General features: G+C 33.5%; 1 protein-coding gene across 1 annotated transcript in view; it reads right to left on the bottom strand.

Annotated features, from left to right (window-relative positions):
• LOC123529886 (inter-alpha-trypsin inhibitor heavy chain H3-like) overlaps positions 1-20,041 on the bottom strand; it is a 31,592-nt gene that overhangs the window by 10,778 nt on the left and 773 nt on the right. The window contains exons 2-13 of the mRNA XM_045310457.2: positions 14,457-14,614; positions 13,832-13,942; positions 13,289-13,445; positions 11,304-11,403; positions 10,052-10,203; positions 9,601-9,723; positions 6,729-6,891; positions 5,957-6,121; positions 4,844-4,968; positions 3,733-3,955; positions 648-838; positions 224-302 (exon numbers count right to left, since the gene is read on the bottom strand). Coding sequence (XP_045166392.2) covers positions 224-302; positions 648-838; positions 3,733-3,955; positions 4,844-4,968; positions 5,957-6,121; positions 6,729-6,891; positions 9,601-9,723; positions 10,052-10,203; positions 11,304-11,403; positions 13,289-13,445; positions 13,832-13,942; positions 14,457-14,614 — 1,747 coding nt within the window. The remainder of the gene's footprint in view (positions 1-223; positions 303-647; positions 839-3,732; positions 3,956-4,843; positions 4,969-5,956; positions 6,122-6,728; positions 6,892-9,600; positions 9,724-10,051; positions 10,204-11,303; positions 11,404-13,288; positions 13,446-13,831; positions 13,943-14,456; positions 14,615-20,041) is intronic.

The following is a 20,041-nucleotide window of genomic DNA, read 5'->3' on the forward strand; positions in this document are numbered from 1 at the left end:
ACAATTCACGACTCTATCAGTCTATGGAACAAAGCAAACCGTTAGCAAAATTGGCATGCATAAACACACTTGGATACTTTCGAATTGTGTTGACATGAAATATTTATTCAGAAATAATTCAGAGGGGTTATTCACTTGAGTTCCAAACGTTAGCTTTATATAACTGATAAAACAAGTGTGCATTACGTTAAAATCATACGCTCGTACAAAAGCATTGACTTACGCGGTGGTGGCCTCCACTCATCAGGATCCACTTCCGGTTTTGTCACTACCATTGAAGTCAACGGTGTAACAAAACCATACTGGAAAATGAAACAACGTATTTATATATCCATTTTCGCGAGCTGCAAAAATGTGATTGTATAACATCTTCAAACACTTTCAAATCCTAACATGTTAAATACTAGTATTTCGCTCACTAAATGATTAATGCAAACGTTTACTGATAATAATAATTGCTGTTATCCGTATCATTTCTTTCGAAATAGCTTCTTGAAAAAAAAAACAAAGAAACTAACGAAACACATACTGGATAGGTGGAAAGGACGTGCATGAAATAAGGATTATTATAAGGAGTGTAAGATATTATTCAAACCATAAAATAATTGCAAAATTCAGTAGTAACAAAGACAAAAATGCAGATTTACCCGTAAAGATAATTCCTTTGCTTTACTCTTCATGACGTCAACGGCGGTCTTGTTTAGTTCTCCTTCAGCTCTATGGAGCAGTTGTTTAATGGTCAAGTAAGCCCAGGTTTTCTCTGTTATTTCTTTGAAATCCGTCAGTTCCATTAAGTTTTCAGTATCTGACACATCTATGAAGTTGGATTTCTCATCAACTTGTAAAAATGAAAGCTAAATTCATAATGTGTCTTGACTTTTGTGATACACAGAATAACATATTAAGTATCGAAATTAAGTTTGTAAAATGAAATGAAACATTTGTATTCAGCATAACATTTCCTTTACATTCTTTGCTTTTTAACCACCCGAAAAAGTACATGGTTAACGCCAATTCCGGTTGATTTTACTTATATAAATTTAACAGCAATTCATTCCTCAAGTATGGTGGCATATTTCTGCATACGATAACTAGATAAGTTTCGCAAAAATGTATCACGTTTTCACGAAAAACAGAAAAATTTTCGCGAAAATATAAAAGTTTTTCACGAAAAGAACAGCAAATATGAAATGGAAAAAGATTGCGTTAGTGCCCACTACTGCACAGCAAAACCAGATAAGTTTCGCGAAAATGGACTAAACTTTCATGAAAAATGGTAAAGTTTTCGTGAAAATAAAGTGTTTTCGCGAAAAGAATATTTTATTTTCCCGAAAATTTTACTGTTTTTCATGAAAACTTGGTCCATTTTCGCAAAACTTACCTGGTTTTCTTATGCAGAAGTGGGCATTAACACAAATTAATCCACTTAATATTTGCAGTTCCTTTCGAGAAAAGCTTTTATATTTTCGCGGAAAGCTTATATGTTTTCGCGAAATCTTTTATGTTTTTCTTGAAAACTCGATACATTTTCGCGAAACTTATCTGGTTATCGTATGCAGAAATATGCCACCATACTCAAGTACAAATAGTTTGACGTATAAAAATAAACATACCAATTGAAACTTCTAAGTCCCACCCTCTCTCCCAATATGTTTGGCAGTAATCATATTTCATGATATTAAAGAGGGCATTTATGAAATATCTGACACATTTGGAAAATATGTGTTACTAATTATATATACAATTTTGTTTTTGAAATATATGGTAATATTATCATTTACGTATTTTACAACTGCAATCTAATTTTAAATTGACACGTTAATGTCTGGAATTAACAAATGAGTGAATTTCGTTTACAGGCAGCAAAATCATGACAAAAAAATAACTTCTTTGGCCTATCATTTCTTTGGAACATTTTAGCTTTGGTTTAACATTTGACCGTATAATATTGTAAAGCAAAATGTGTGTTATATATGATTTTGTAATTATAATGTGCTATAAACATAACGTTGTATAAGCATCGAATGTAAAAAACTACCCTCTACGTTTGATACTTGCTGGAGTGAATTAATGTATATATTAAAAATATTGGTACTAAAAATCAGATAAAGAAACACATACATCTTGACATGCGCAATAAGATCGCATATAAATAAATATTCTTTTTCCTTTGTTTGATATCCAGTGTAAAAACACATTGGAAAGTGCTCTAAAGAAAAAGTGTTCTCCACATCATAAGAAATAATAAGGTGAGGTATTGTTACGAACTATCACAGAGATTGGACTCTTGGACTTTGAACGCTTAGCACTATAGGCACTCTTTAAATTGTTGTCACAATCTGTACTGTATTATCATTTATTTTTTGGGCAATAGAAACTTGATAGTATACCCGAAAAGATTCTGTTCTGCGTTTGTGGGAGGGAGTGCTCAGTAAAGCCCTCTACAGACGGTAGGTTTTTGTTGTACAACACTAATTATCACAAAGATGTACAATTTTGAAATTGTACATTTTTCACATACAGACAGTATTCCATTCCCAAATAAATTTCAGAGCTTTACCTAGTAAACATAGTGCATCAGATACTGAAAAGAATGTAACCATTAATAATAAAAAATAATATTCATCTTTTTATGTCCCATGAATTTGATTACGCATGACACAAATAAGCCACGCCATGAGAAAACCAACATAGTGGCTTTGCGACCAGAAGCATGGATGCAGACCAGCCTGTGCATCCGCGCAGTCTGGCAGGATCAATGATGTTTGCTTTCAAAGTCTATTGCAATTAGAGAAACCGTTAGCGAACATCATGGACCAGACTGCACAAATGCTGGTCGGAAACGCACTATGTTGGTTTTCTCGTGGCGCGGCCCAAATCATTTAACTTTTCAGTGTCATCCTTTTTCCATTATGCATTAGAAGCCATTTAATATTCAGATTTGTGTTTATTTTTTGGGCAATTGTTTCTGAAATTTCATTCACTTGCCTGTTATCAACTAATTATTTACCAATTTGTTGCTTGTCAACGTGGGTGGTACGTAAGGCAAAACTTACGAAATAGAACATGCCCTAATCTGTAAGTCAAGACTTAACATTTACGAAATCAAGGAATAGCATCATACACACGATAATATTTGGCTGTACATCTTGAATTTAATTGGTGTTGTACAACAAAAACCTACCGTCTGTAGAGGGCTTAAGTGTTTGTTTAGCCTGAACAATTAAACACAGACCCATATCAAATGACTTTGAAAGCCAGTGACCCATTGTTATGTTGATAAATATTTATTCAAATTACTTGAGATACCGTTGGGCCGTCAGCTAGACCAGATATCTACTAAAGATGCGTGCTGACATGCAGGTTGCAGCTGCCAAAACGAGAGCTCAGACTAACAACAGAATCAACCTATGATACCAATAAAGACCAAATTAATGTTGAGCAAAATAAAAGGTCAAGAATGACACAATTTCTTAAAAGCAACTGAGATCATATGCCTCTGATATAAAACAAATGTGAAGATAAAAGGATGTTTTATTGTTCAGTACGAAATATAAAAAGATGTAAACATGTAAACAGAACGTTCAAGTAAACTTTGCTTATTTTTAAACATGGGCACTCTATATAGTGTATAACGTGAATATCTGATCGTACAAAAGCCATCGCAAAAAAAAATGAAATAAAAGTTTTTATATTTTCAAGAGGTCATAAGTGATAAAGACATAAATGTACCTGTCAATACCAAAGCTCCATCAACGCCATTGCTGAATATTTCAAGGTCAACAGTAGGAGCTCCGGCGTCTGTCAGTTTTCCAGCTACCACAAGTTCAGATCCTTTGAAGTAATTCTTAAACTCGGCTTTAGTGAGACTTTCATCGTCCACGGCGTCACCAAGGTATTTCACCGAGACGTTATTGAGTAATGTTACTGCTAATTCGTCGTAGAACCCACTTATCTTTTATGATAAACGTTTAATAGATATATTGCAGATATGCATATAAAAAATGTGTCAGTAGAATCTGATCAGACTTGCTAAGAACCATTATTATTAATTTTAACACATGTCGTTCTATAACATAACAGTTATATTATAACGTACTCTAAGACCACTGTTTATTCAAATAAAAAAGACTGAAACTTGTGTTATTTATATGCAACAAAATTACAATTTGTACGTCAACTTCAAATTGACTTCAACTGCCGGAATCCAAAGGTGGTATCCGAATGCTGTTTTTTTCTACTTATGTGTATGTCTGTGTGTTTGTGCGTCTGTGTGTCTTGGGCGGTGCCCTACAGTGTTGTTATATCTTACTTGTCTGTTTATCTATGTTAGTCTGTTCTGTGTGCGTGTGCGTGTGCGTGTGCGTGTGTATGTGTGTGTGCTTGTCTTTTGTACAAGAGTGTCTACGCTGATATGGTAGCGTTGAAGGGTAACTATAATGAAGGAACGTAGCATTCCCTTTTGAATATTCATCCTTGTTCCACATTCCCCTTCAACCCCCACCCCCTTCTACCCCTTTACAGCTTCTTTTTACCGGGAAATCTACCCTTACCTATTATCTTACTTCAAAAGTCATATGGCACGCTGGTAAAGAAAACCACATGAAATTGCCAGTCGTTAGGGATGTCGGTAACAATCCTTAAATCGAAATAACATATCTCAATCTCGAAAAAGATCATTGTTTACCGTTCAGATGCGTATTATTATATCACTGCGTTCTTGTGAAATAATTTCTTTGCATCTAAACTCCAGACAAACATTTCATTGAACAAAGAATCACGGTTTGGGATATATTATTCCTTTAGTAACTCTAATATTATTTTGCAATAAGTATTTACTAACCTGTAAATCTGCATCCGAATCCTCATATACCTTTCTTCCAACACCGTCATTTTGAATGGCCATTCTCTTAACCAAATTCCAGTCTGCGTCTTTGCCAAAGGCCAAGCTGAATATAGGTATCTCTCCTTGAAAAGATTGAGATGATTACAAACATGACTTGCAGCTAACTTGAAACTGAGATTATTGTTTTCAATGTATATATTCATTTTAGTACACTCAGGATAAACGGTGGGCATTATTGTCAAAGTGGCTTTAGTTTACTGAAACATCCTAAACCTGAAACGAAATCAGAAGTCTGTAGATGAAATTATATTTGTTTACATGTAGCCTTTAGCACAGTTTTGACAGAATTTTTTTACACTTGATACAACGCATGATTATGAAGAAAGGGTTGTAACACTAAAAATAGAGATTACAGTTTGACCACATTTTCTGTCATTAGTTTTTTGTTTGTTTATTTTTTTGCTAATTTCTCTCGACATATAATAAAATTCCATCAATGGCACTATACGTCATCCTAAGGAACGCCCGGGGTGGTAATATAAACATTATTTTTTCAAATTGTCTTGATTAGTTTTGAATTTATCGCCATAAAACTATTTTGATCATAGATTATATTTTCCTATGATTGAACATTTCAGTCATTTTTGACACCAACATTTTTTTAAAATCAATTTGGACTTTATTTGCGAATTGACTGCTATAAAACTTTTAGGATATGTCAGTTAACATAACAGCAAATTTTCTAAAAACCTTTTCTTCGAGAATGTGATTTTGGCTGATTATTACAAAAGGAATATACACTATTTTCATAAAATTGAAATTATTAAAGACATTGAAAAAAAAAAATCAAAAACTTTCCTACCACTCTAAGAGGCGGTACAGCCAGATATTACAAATGTACTCCGAATTCAAGGATTCTGTGAACCAAACAATAAATGTTCAATATTCGCATAAAAGCAGTTCCTACCTTATGTTAGTTTTAATGCAATTATTATTATTGAGACAGAATATAAATCAAAACGTTGATGAATATGATCTATCGCCCGTAAAACCCAAATAAATAAAATAAATTTACCAAGTAGCTTAAAAATAATAATAAAACAGTTATACCTTCATTAGCCCGATCTATGTTTTGTAGTATTTTCTGATCATTTTGTACTCCTGATGTCGGATGTCCGTCAGTCAGAAACACGACCACTGGAGAGCGTTCTCCTTCCTGCTTTGATATTTTTAGGACATCAATGCCTCTCAATACAGCTTCATTTATGTCAGTCCCTGTAACATGAATATGGTTGAAATTATAATATATAGCAGAACACATTGCATCCGTTACAGGCCGAAGTTTTATGAAAGACGATTACCTAAAATATTTCGATCGTTACTACAGTTAGTCGGAATGGTATATATATGTAAATACTGCTAATAAAGATATTTCAAACGTTACAATAGTTTGCCGACAATTTGTATAAGTTACAGCATTCAGGTGATGATGTTTTATGTTAGCTTACACTGTGTAGTAGTAGCAACAATAAGCCTGAAAACTGACGAAGTTACAGTAGTTATGAAAATGTTACAGCACCGAAATATTCCGGTAGTAACAAGAAATGTTGAACAGTTTCAAATGTAAGCCGAACTATTGCAGCAAATGCGACAGTTGACCGGACAAAAAGTTAGTTTTCAAATGACTGTCGAAATAATCTGATGCTTTCATAAGTTAGCCGAAATGTTAACAAAGTTTATTTAGTAAGCCTAAACATTTAGCCAGTAACGAAAACCGTAAGTCAAAATGTTACAGTAGTAACAACTGTTGGTCGAAATTTTACAGCCACTGCACTGTTACCAAAAATGTTACACATCTGTTCTATAGGATGCAGCCACTTACAGCCATTAGCACTGATAGAGTGTATGAACTCTTTGGCTTTGAAGACATCCTCTTTTGTCACATCTACCATCTCTGACTTGTATGGATATATGTTTCCACTAAATGTTATTATATTAAATCTGTCTCCTTCCTGTAGTTCATCTAAAACTACATACATCGCATCCTGTAATTTAAAATTACACACATCGCATCCTGTTCGGTCATTTCATTTCAGGTAAATAAGCCATTTAATATTATATATATCGCATCCTGTAAGGTAATTTTATTTCAGGTAAATAACTCATTTATAATTACAGACACCGCATCATGTAAAATCATAACAAGACAGCAAGTTTCATTTCACGATAATAGCTCATCTAAAGCTAAGATACACTGAGTCCTGTAAAGTCAGTTTAAGACAGCATATTTGATTTCATGCTTATATTTCATCTAAAACTATGTACGTCGCATCATGTCAAATCAGCAAGTTTCATGACAATATATACAAAAGCTTTACCTAAATATTCTATGTTGAAAAAGTACATACATTGGTTTTAAGTTATGGAACCGGGCCCTGAGTGGTCATTTCATGTTGCTAAATACTTTTGAAGACTTTGAAAGCATTTAGTATATTAGTATCTGCAAAACATGCATAAATATTAAACTTTCAATAACATACCTAGTTTTAAAGCGACTAACTCACACATTGTGATCTGTCATTTTTAAAATAATTTATCACCGAAAGGCAAAATTAATGGCTGATCTGTTTCTAGTTCCCAGAATTACGGGAATATTCGAGTTTTCGCAGGTTTTCTCATGCACTTTTATAAACCGTTGCAACGATTTACTTTTGTTAACATTGATAAATATAGAACGAGAAATGACAGTATTTTTAGAACTATCATCACGTGGGCAGCAAACCAAAACTGCGCATGTGCATAATTTGCTTCCCTCACTAATAATTAATAGAGCGTACACGTATAGGTATCGCACTGTATTATGGCGACAAAAACATACAATAACTTACACTACGTTTACGATGCAGTTGGCGAGCGGTTACGGTATTCGTTTTATACTTTTTCGTAGGGGTTCGATTCCAAAACGCGAAAAAAAAAAAGTTTTTAAAACTGTATTTAATTTCTTTTTTTCTTCAGTACGATTCTATGAAGACAAAACGAGTTAGTTAATCTAGTTCTAACAAGTTCACTGACTTATATGTGTCACTATTAACACGTAATTATGTTTATAAGTACCACAAAGCATTATTGCGTTTTTATTTTTTGCAATATGTAAATAATCACTAGCACTCCCGTTTTAAATAAAGGTTTACGAAGTAAAACAATAGTTGGCTTGATGGCGCAGTAGGTTGGGTGGATGGATATGTATTCATTTTTTTTATTTACATAGTGATACTTTGTGTAAGTTTGTTTTCTTTTCTCTGGTTTCTAATTCATTGTTTTGTTTCTTATATTCGAATAAAATCGGTAGTATCTTTAATAATCGATCGATACTAAAATTATGACCGGACAATACTTTTATTAAAGTGAAGTGTAAGATATAAAACTAATACGTACATCTTTAAAAACATCACAGGAAAGCTTCAAGAAACATTAGATCATATTATAGGCGGAGTATATTTAAACATAATTACGTGTAAATAGGGACATTAGTGAACAAGTTAGAACTAGATTAACTTACGCGTTTTGTCTTTGATGAATCGTAAATAAAATACAGTTTTAAAAATAAATTTTTTACGGATCTGAGAATCGCACTCTCGACGACAAAGGTATACTGCGAATACCATAACCGCTCGGCCAACGAAAACGTAGTGTACTAACTACATTTAATGTTATTGTTTTGTTTGTTTCCATTTCAAAACGCCATAATACTGTGCGATACCTATACGTGTGAGCGCTATTGATTATCAGGATTGGTGTTATTTTCTCTCACTGTCACGTAATGTTTGCAAGGTGGTCGCTGAACGGAATTTCGTTTTTTTTTTATATAAACCGGGAAACCCTTATCAGAAATCAAACACGAATGTTTTTTTATTTCAATTCATTAGGAAAACAACGATTTTCAACAGAGTTCGATGAAAAATACATTGTAAGAACATCAAATATGCGACATAAAGGTGAATATTGAAAACGTTTGATTTTTTAAAATATCACACCACGATGTGTGGTTTAGTCGCTTTAAAGGGGCATAATGTCAACAAATGTTCTCGAAATCACGGGAAGTCGTTTAGAATGGCCTTTTAGGCATGTCAAAAAACTAATAGGATTTCCTTTGGACTTCTGTTGTTCTACTTTTTATCCGCTCGTAGAAAAGATGACATCAAATATGAATGTGAAATCGTCTGGAATGGCCACTTAGACTGACCTACTTAAAACGGTTCTATTTTATGCCCGCTCATCGGACCTCTGAGAGCTAACATAAACAGGGTCTCATTTGAAACTGCCTTTTAGACAGACTTGCCTGAAGTCGTTCAGTCTTACATCCGCCCGATTACCAAAGTCAACAGTGTTGTTTTCACATAGCCTTTTAGTCTTTTTTACCTCATGTTGTCCAGATTTACATCTTATATGTCTTTAAGGATGACCTTTAATGCTGCTTTACCTTACGTTGTTCTGTTTTACTTCCGCTCAGGCAATTATAGATCTCTCAGATAAGCTTGACCTCCTTGGAATGGCCTTTAAGACCGATTTTCATTAGGTTGTTCTACTAAACGTCCGCTCGTGGAAGTACCGTTGGCCAAAAACAAACAGGATATCTTTTGGAATGGTCTTCCGCACTGACTTACCTTAAGTTGTTAATTTAATGTATATCTTATGGAACCGTTAATGTCCAGAATTAAACAGGCTCTCTTTAATGGCCGTTTAAACTGACTTACCTTTAGTTGGTCTATTTTGCGTCCGGTCATGGAACCACTGACGTCCAAAACGAACAAGACGTCTTTCGGAATGGCCTTTTGAACATCTGGCGCAAGGAAATGAACAAAAAATCCATTTACAACCTGATGAAATAAGAAATGTGTTCTGATAATAATTACAAACACAAATATATCCCTGAAAGTATTAATAATACCATAAAAGGACAAAAATATATTGGTTACCATAGTATGGAGTTCGAAGTCACTACAGTTAAAAGAATCCTCAATTTTTTTCTATCAGTTTAATTCCTGCAAATTGATATATTTTAATTGTATCATTCAATATCTTACGACTACGATATGTCACAGCATAGGTACAAACTGTACACAGCGCTAGACTGGTATTTCATGCATATCACAGATATTGTTGAAAAATTCGGTTGAAAAAAAATCTAATAAATGCAATAACTACCAGTATGTCGCCCCCATCTAATTCCCTATCGATATCATACTGCACAATAAACTGTCCAGACAGGCCCTCAGCGCTGTCATCGTCTATTGTTGGTGTATATTCAATATATGCACTTTTTTGTGTAGGCCTTGTTATCACTGCAAATGCGTTTTCTGGAGGAAAAGGAATGAAAAAAAAAATTGGTAACACTTTTTCGATGAAACAATTTTAGAATGTTTTAGAACGGTCACACATGTAGAGCTCAATTGAAAGCGGTTTAAGGGCGGCGCTCTAAAAAGTTAGATGCCGGTCGCTTGACTCGGGATCAACAGACTCGCGAGTGATTCATGTATGTTTCAAATCATTTGCACAATTACATGTGCACTGCTATTCCCGGTAAACAATGTTTATCTCGTATATTATAGTTACATTACTGCTGGCCTGTCCGTTACATTAAGAGGTCTACTTTCAATTTTTAACAAAGATTCAAATGAAGGCCATGATCGCATGTGTAACATGTTTTTCTTTTCGTTCTCGATCGAAATGTTGCAGACTTAAGGGCCCTTATTGGTACATAGAAACAATTTGTATGCGCCCCTGAATTTGAAAACTTGTTTGCAACATGTTAGCAAAATTACTTCCAATGAATCTTCGTATATGTGATCACCATAAAGTGGTCAACATAATATTTTTAGTGTCAAATGTGGAAATTCTTCTTTTCACTTAGAATGCGGTGTTATGCGCTTTAATGACGTTCAGTAAAACAGCTGAAAAATGTTTTGGCATCAATAAATAGAGGATTTTACATAAGTGTCTTTTCATATTGCATTTATTAACGAGTTAAGTAAAATAATAAAATGCGAGACTCTGTCGAGCATTTTATCAATTTTACTGAACGAGTTTATTAGATTCAAAGTGGAAAGTCACAAATGTAATATTCATTTTATCACATGTTAGCCTTTCCTGCCGAAACACCAAACATCCTACTTTGTTTAACTATTATAAACAAGTCAATTTGACCATCTCCTTTAGTATAAGGAGCATCAAAACTTTATTACACTATTGTATTATCGATTTTATGTAATGCTTTTATTTCACTTCCGCAACGTCAAACATGTGTTAAAATAAAAACAATTAGTCCTACCGAACGGAAATGTTGCTGCAACTTTAATGTATACATGTACCTATATCAAATGATCTCAATGTTCTAACTAGAAAAAGACACTGCAATGGATTTACAGAATACATATGATAAATAACAATTCTGGTATACCTGTAAAGTCTTCGCCTTCTGTAAGAAGCTCATTTAGAGCTTTTATTGGTGGTACCGACAGTTTTGTTATGTCACGTGATTCCTGGATAGCTACGCTGATCTAAAATAGTAATATTCATAATCCTATATCTTTCTTAAAGAAAGTTAAAGTGGAAAATTGAAATGGGATGACTATTATGAAAACAGAAACTTCAACTTGGTCTTGAAAAGATAATTTCAATGGGTCTCTTTAGTCAAATAAGCTTAACTTCTGTCCCAATCCAAAATCCTTAGTATTTAGTTGCATCTGGTGATGTTCCAGTTGTCGACAACAATGATTGATTCTGACCACAGAGAATCGATTCTGGTAAAAATTAAAATCCAGCTTTCAAGATCTTTTCAGCTACCTCTCGCTGAACATTAAGCGTACATACTTTTGCGCTGTTATCAATTTTATGTTAGTATTACAAAATATCTGCTCTTTAAAATAGAGAACGCTTTATGGTCAGTTCAGATCGACACAATAATAAGATTTTTCATTGTCCTGTCAGTACATCATCAGTCGCCTGGAAATATTTGGCTTCTACATGAAGCCTGAATACCGGAGGTTGGGTCCTGTTAAAGAAAGTCTTGATACTTCTAGGGTTATTTGCAAAATCTGCTTTAAAGCGTACATTAACGAAGGTTTCCCATCCACTTTTTTAATTTTAAAGGATTTTCAGATTTTATTTCACAAACTATTATTATTCCTACAATACAAAACAGTGAATATGATTTAAACAAATGATAGAGCTAATTCTAGCATGATTTGAATTAAGAAATAATAAATATGTGCCTATATTTTATTAACTGATAAAATTATTGGAACATATTTATTATTTCGATTCTAACCACGCAAATCCTTCGCATTTAACAGCACTACATTTTAGCTCGATATGTCATTCGGCTGGCCATATGCTATTATAAAAACCTCCCCACGAATGGAAAGCGTTGCATAAAACGGAATTTTCCGATATTCAGCAAATTTTAATTAAAGTATTAAGTATTTACAGCTGTAAAAATGTTATTTTCAATAACATCTAAGGTCGGATATAGAAATCAAGGTAAATACTTAATTAAAAGTTTATATGCAGTTTCTAAAAATAGTTTGTGGAATAGGTATACTACTGATGGCCCAAGCTGTGAAACATACACGCCAGAACATTGCGGGGGCATATAAACACGTAAACACTCGAGTTTGGAAGACTGGATCATGAATTATAATTTATTTACTGTCAAAGTAGAATCTAGTTGACATTTGTGGTGCCTACAACGCAGAAATAGTAAACTACACACACGACCAGACATAGATGCACTGGTGTTGAATTTGAAACTATTTTCTTACGGTAAAGATATAAACAAATAAATTCATCAGTTAGAAATTGTTTGTTTCAGAAAATTTGATGTACTTTTTATTACTACTACATAGCACTGAAAAAGTCGAGTATTTAGTTGGTATATAACGGAAGCAGAGTAGAATCTCACAGTCATGTTACAATCGTAGGGTGGAATGGAAGAGCTATATTTTATCGTAGATTCATGTTTAGGCGATTCCGTTATATGTTTATATAGCAACTGCTGCGGATCGTGTTAGAATCACATATCCTTGATCGTAGAGAACAGATGAATTCCAGTAAGTTTTCCACTTGGTCCAACAGCTCCTCTAAGAGTGCCAGTCTGACTGCCCGTCAACTGCTTAAAGGTTACACATTACAGCAGCTGTGTCATAATTTTTTTTATCAAAAGATATAATGATATGAAAGTCTTCAGAAAGGTTTACTGTTACTACCATATTGCTACATTACAATTTAATTCTATTAATTTAGTCTATCTTAATCTTCCGACGATTCCGAATCTTTCTGATTAATCGGATCGGATCGATTCCGCTTCAGTAGTGATTCTCATCACTAGTTACAACACTAGTTTTTGGACCGATAATTAACTTAAATGTTATCTAAAATACGCACCTGTATATCCCTAACAGGGTACCCTGGGTTTACATAAATTTTGTGTTCATACGCTCCTTTAACTCTCTTAAGTAGTTCCTGGTAAGTCAAGTTGAATGAAGATTTACTAAAGGCAGCAACTGATACTTTGATTTTAAACGTTCTTGTGTCCCTGGGTCTGAAATTTGCAAGACGAGTTTTAAGATAATTGTAAACACACAATAAAATACAGTTGAAATTATTGCGTATTTGCACGTAAAGTGTATTTATTCCAATCTTGTTTTTTATTTTTATTTATTTATTTTTTATTTTTTGCTTAATGACATGGGTAATTCAAAATAAAGAGTCGTTTGTATGGGGCTACTAGTAACACTATTGTCAATACAAGAAGGCTATTATACATTACTAAGGGGGAAAATCTGTATAATTATAAGTATTCCATACATATTAAGTAAAATTTCGTCATTACAAAGTCATGTCATTCAATAATTATGAGACAAATGTTCAGTTATTGAATGCATATATTCGTATAAAAATAACATGAAGCAGCTCTTTGAAGTTCACTTTTGGCTGACAAGTCCTGTGGTCTTTCCTTTCTTCTTCGCTTTTTCATATTCCTTCCTTGCTTCTTCTTTGTCCTTCACAATCCCCGGATAAATAACGCCATCTATCTCACTGAAACAGTTTACAGTATGATGGTTAGATGTGCACTATTTCTCACCATTCTAAAAATCTAAACCAAAGTTCGTTATATTTGCTAGCACAATAATGAAAACCAAAAGCTGCATAAAAACCCGTACAGTGCATTTTCATCAAATGAATCGGTATAATGGAAAGGGGTCTACCAGCACGAGGTTTCTAATTTAAATTCTGCTTTGGTGAAACTGAAAAAATTCTCCACGCTTCCTTTTTGTTACGTTACACGACGTCTTGTTTACAAAGTTATATTTAAAAACACTCACTGGATGATGTTAGCCAATAGAAACGGTTGTAATGAAACGACTGGATGATGTTTAGCCAATAGAAACAGTTGTAATGAAACGACTAGATGATGTTAGCCAATAGAAACAGTTGTAATGAAACGACTGGATGATGTTAGCCAATTCAAACAGTTGTATCATCAAATGGATTAAAGTTAACCAAAAAAGCGAAACAAATACGAAAATTTCAAAATGATTAATCAACATACAGAGTGAAGTTTGAAATGAAGGCTTCTTCTGGTAGGATGACATCGAAGACCGTCTCCTGTGAGTAGTTGGCTGGGTTGGCCACTCGGCTTGTAATCAGTGTGGTGGCAAACCGGAACTGTATGTCAGTTCTTATGTGAAGCGAGTAGATTTTTGGAGACTGAAATAATACGTACATTCTAGCTCTGAATTGAGTTTAGCTGGGTAATAATTGCTTATATGCCTACCCATATTTGTAATTAATTGTGCCTAACAATCACATCATGATATACAGCAACCACAGCTTTGTGTACACTGCACTCAAACTATGGAAGGCTCTCTATACAAAATAATTTAAAAAGCCGATACACTGACTTAAATTTTTAAGTCTTGGAAACTGAATATTCCTGTCAAAGCCGGTCATTTTAATAAGAGAAGGTTGCACACAAGACTGAAACTGTACGTTGTCAACTAAATTTCAAAGATCCCCATTACTGTCATGACCAATACTCTGCTTATATCATGGGAATTTTTTAAAATACAATACAAGAGTGATCATCTTGAAACAATAACATAATAGGTGTCCCTACCTCCAAGGTCTTGGTCACAGACTGACCAGTTCCATTTCTTGCACAGATCATTGTCAAGAAATATTAAAATGACCATGAAATGACAGGGTGAAAGAGTGGCAGATGGAACCCCCATTCCATGGTTACGAATAGATCATAACCGCTCAGCTGTGGAGGCACATCTTGCGTCAAAGAGATGAGAACATATATGATATAATGTTTACATTTTATAAATAAATAATCAAATACTATTATAATATACTCAGATATAAATCATTTTGTCTGATAGTAACAAGAAGAACAATGGTAATCACAGACAGTAGCCGTCTCAAATACAAAGCCATATTATTTGTACGGCCTACCAATTATGTCTAATATAACAAGAAAGTTAGAACTCGAGGGTGTTTTGCACTTTACAGTGACATAGAATTATATATTTTGAATACTTCTGTGTCGTTATCATACATGGTGTTTTTTGTGTACGTAAAATAAATGTAAATGGTGAAATGTATGATTTCTTAATCATTAGATATGTCCAAAGTCAAAAAGTATGATTTATACGGGTTTGAAACGTGAGTCAGCTATCAGGAGGACAGAAACCTAGTTTTTCTACCCAGAAGATAACCCTTGTCATAAAGAAATTAAAAAATAATAATGAAATTAAGACACATATATAACACATGTTAAGACACATTCATTATATTAATAATAAATTTTGTTAATTTTTAACGATTGTGAGTGTTTCAAAACATCGACATTTATGTTAATATAAAATTATGTTTTTGTGAACAAAACGCATATGGTCGCAAACTGTGGCAAACTGAAACTAACTGTTGAACTTTTACCGGCCTAGTATCTCAAGAGTTTTTCCCCATTCATATTGACTTGAAATAAAGCATAGTGGAAACTACTTAGTGGAATACTTTGTACCACTAACAGTACAAACAGTGTAGGATGAGTACCTCAAGATCATGTCAAGTGGGTGACGACAAACACATGTTACAATAATGACATTAGTTATTTGTCATGGATTAAAGTTCAATTACTATGCAAAATAATGAGGACAATTCAAACAAGGTCGCCACAAAATGTTTCATAAAAATGCACTTACTTCAGTTTTCAATACATAGAATTTGACTAATCTACACGACTTTTTAGTTAGACCTGCCCATTATGCAATGAAAAAAGACCATGCAGGGTCTAAAATGCGAACACTTGTCCCCGACCAGTTTCACGAAATGCCTAGTTATATTTTACAAGGCTTAGCGCCAATTTATTCAGAAATAAATATCCGTTTACTGAATTCGCTGGCAAGGACACCGTGAATTCACTAACAATCCGTCTTAGATCCAAATTATTCCAATATTGTTTTCGAACGCCGCCAAAATTTACTTGGGTTAAGCTGAATTTCTTGTGATGATCACTAGTTACTGTGGAATATATCGCACTACATTATCTATCGTCTGTATACGTAATAAAATGATTTCAGTAATGTTATCAGGGTGTTGATGATACTTTATAAAATCAAAGTCTTGAAATGTCTGATGGTTGCGAGTTTTTGGTAGATTTACTTTTTGTTTAAATGCCAGTCTATGAATATACATGAATGAGAAATAAATACAAATTTAATGTGCCTCATATCTAAGATGAACTCTGCCTGACCCAGCTTGTGATGTAACCATGGACTGGAATACCTTATCATTGATAGATCTTATATAATCTAAATGGTCAGTGTGAGTGGATACAGGTTGAATAAGAACTACTTATTTATTATATATAAGAACTACATTGATAATTCATCCGTATTGTTCATGAATGGGACTATTTTGTGTAGCACATGAGCATCCTTTGAATGTGATTCGGAATAAAATAAAGATGCTATGATTGTCAGAAATACACTTTAACTTTGGTAGCGGGATAAACACGCAACCAAAAATCAAGATGGTGGCTACTTTGATCCTGCAATGGCCAAGACGAAGCAAACGTTTTTCTTCTTTATCCTAGGGTGATTTCGGGCAATTCACTTCTTACTTAAAAATGATGTAATATAATCTCAAATTTAATGTGTTCAGATTTAGAAATACTGTTAGTTTACCAATTATTTTCATATATGTGGCTGGAAAACACCTACGTAGGCATTTCGTGAAGATGAAAGTTTTATGTGTTTTATGTGAAGTATATGATATAAGTAGTTCATTGATGTCGGTAGTCACAATTCTAAGGTCAAATTAAGGTGAAGAAATTAGTTCAAAGGTCACTGAGTGCAGTTTTTACTAATTTCACTAATATGGCATCATATCTTCGCCATTTTGATGACATAAGTGAGCAAAAATGGTATTTAATTGAAGTCAATGAATTTAACTATGAAATAAAATCACTATATGCAAATAAGCTCATTTGCATATTAACTAATATTAATGTAAGCGACAAATTCGTACAAAATTGAGATAAAAATTGGCATGTATGTACAGTTGTACAATATTTATTGTTTTATATATAACTTTCATGATCTGAAAACCAGAAAAGTAACAAATGATATGTGGGATACTCATTTCTTGATAAACTCAAATGTTTGTATCGCTATCATATGTGTTTTATGTGTAGATACTGCTATAATATAACCTTGTTTACAAATGGAAAGGAAAAATAATGTAAATATAAGGAAAGAAATATTTCTTCGGAGTTCATGCGAAATAAGTGATAGAATAGGATCGGAAAAATTCATGGATTTTTCGAATCTATTTTGTCATTCATTTCGCATGACCTCCTTAAATTGTTGTAGATGATGACGTCACCGCAACGATGACGGTAATGCTATTTTACTAATTAATTATGATGATGCTGATGATTAAATAGCCACGACAATAATGATTATGATATTTTGCTTGTTTTTTTTACGATAATGATCCACATGATGAGAGTGTAGAGCTGTAAACTGCTTGTTGCGTAATCACTTGAAGTGTAAGCTACTGTATGATAAACCCTTAGCGTGCTGGCAGCAAGTGATTCTGCCTTTGCGACCAGGGCGGACCAAGATCAGCCTGCACATCCGTGCAGTCTGATCATGGTCTGCACTGTTCGCCATTCAGTAAGTAAATTTTTGGGAAGCGCCCCTTATAACAGTTAATGGTACTGTCCAAATTGAAAAATGGACAAGTTTATTATAGAAATTTAGCAGGGTAAGGATGCAATGTGTTTCGATGATCAGTAATATTTCTTGTTTTTAAAACTGACTTGTCAAGTTTAACCTATTAACTACCTGCACGTACAATGTGGACTAATTTTAAGCCTTAAGTAAAAGTCCCACTTCTGTTAGGCTGAAATTGTTTATTAAGCATGATGTTTTGATTAAATACAAAGTTAACACTTTCAAAACAAACGTATCCAAATAATCTATTTACAATCTTCATGAAAATGTATAATCTAAGTATCACAAAAGTCAGATATTTTTTTCATTTCTTATCATTTATCTTTATTTTTAGTCAAGTCTACTTTAACAAAATCAGTCAGAAAAGTATGAAAACAGGAGTATCTAATTTCTGTTCGTTAATGAGCCAAAGGTTAACTGAGCTCATTATTTAATCAGGTTTCAACTACCAGGCTGTATGAAGAGAGAATAGCATGCATAACAAACAAATTCCATGCTTACTGAAAAAGCAGCTAGTTAAGCCAGACATGGATAGGGAAAAAAATCAGCTAACGGGTTATTACGTGCGTAATTTCTGGCACTGGAATTGTTTACTGTGAATTGCAAAAACATTTGTTAAGAGAGACGAATATCTAACACAAGTAGCGAGGAAATTGCATCCGGATTTCAAGTGTAAAATGTAAAATGCATATCTCTGAGAGAGCTACGGGGATTTTCCATGTAATCGATACACATACAGTCAAACCTGCACTAAACACCACCTTTAAACAGACACCACCTTGATATAAAGACCGCATATTTTGTTTCCTATTTTAACATTGACAATGTATTTTGACTTGAGAATAAAGTCCACCTGTCAATATAGACAACTTATGTCCTTCCCAAGGCTGGTCTTTATAAACAGGTTCGACGATATGCTTTTCTACAATTTTTTTTTCAAATTATCTGTGAAACATGTTTTTTTATTTTTAAGAAATATACAAAATATGCAGTATAACAAGAATATATTATGAATTGTAAAGTTAACAAAGCGCGAGTTCACATTTAATATGGTTTGGTTTTCATTAATTTCTCTCTAGATGCGGAAAATATGGTATTATCAACATTTCAATTCATTTAACTGGAGTAGGCTTTATCTTCAGAAATAGTTTTGTCAATAGTGAATTTCCTTAATACAGTTTTAGACTTTACAGCTATGTTTTATGGGTTGGTCAGTAACAGAAACAATAGTATTTGCCGCAGCCGTAGCCGAAGTCATTATTCCTTAATAAGGAACAAAACTGTTTTGTTTTAACAGGCTTTATGTATGAGAACGTACAGATTACGAGGTATGAGGTATATGTTAAAGGCACATCTGATAGTTCCCTTCTCATAGACATACTTTTCAAAAATTTTGCTCATAAGGTCTAAAAAATCATTGTTTCCGGTAACATGCTCACAAAAAATTAAGGCAGTTAGGTCGGATTTTTTTTTATTATTATTATTTTTTATTTAGGGAGACTTTTTGGAAATTATTTCTGTGTCAAAAAATGAATGCAAATAATGGGGTTATGCCTTAAGAGCATCAGTAAGTTGATTTCTAACATCACTGGCCATGTTTAAAGCATAAAAAGTGCAGTTTTTCAACTTTTTGTTAAAAAGTTGATTAAAATATTCTCCAAAGCCATAAAAACATTTAGGGTCGTGACAAAAATTTAGGGTAGGTCGGGATACCGGAAACAAACAATTTTTTTTACGCCTAATGCAAACTTTGGCGAATTAACTAAAAATAAGCAATAATAGGGTCACGAGGTTCGTTTCAAAATTGTTGCATACTCTATTTTTTCATTTGCTGATGGGCTTTAACTCTATACTTAAAACGTTTTGACGAGAAATAGAAACATTAAAAGGT

The sequence above is a fragment of the Mercenaria mercenaria genome, chromosome 13 (assembly GCF_021730395.1).
Source record: "Mercenaria mercenaria strain notata chromosome 13, MADL_Memer_1, whole genome shotgun sequence".
In the NCBI taxonomy this organism is placed as follows: domain Eukaryota; kingdom Metazoa; phylum Mollusca; class Bivalvia; order Venerida; family Veneridae; genus Mercenaria; species Mercenaria mercenaria.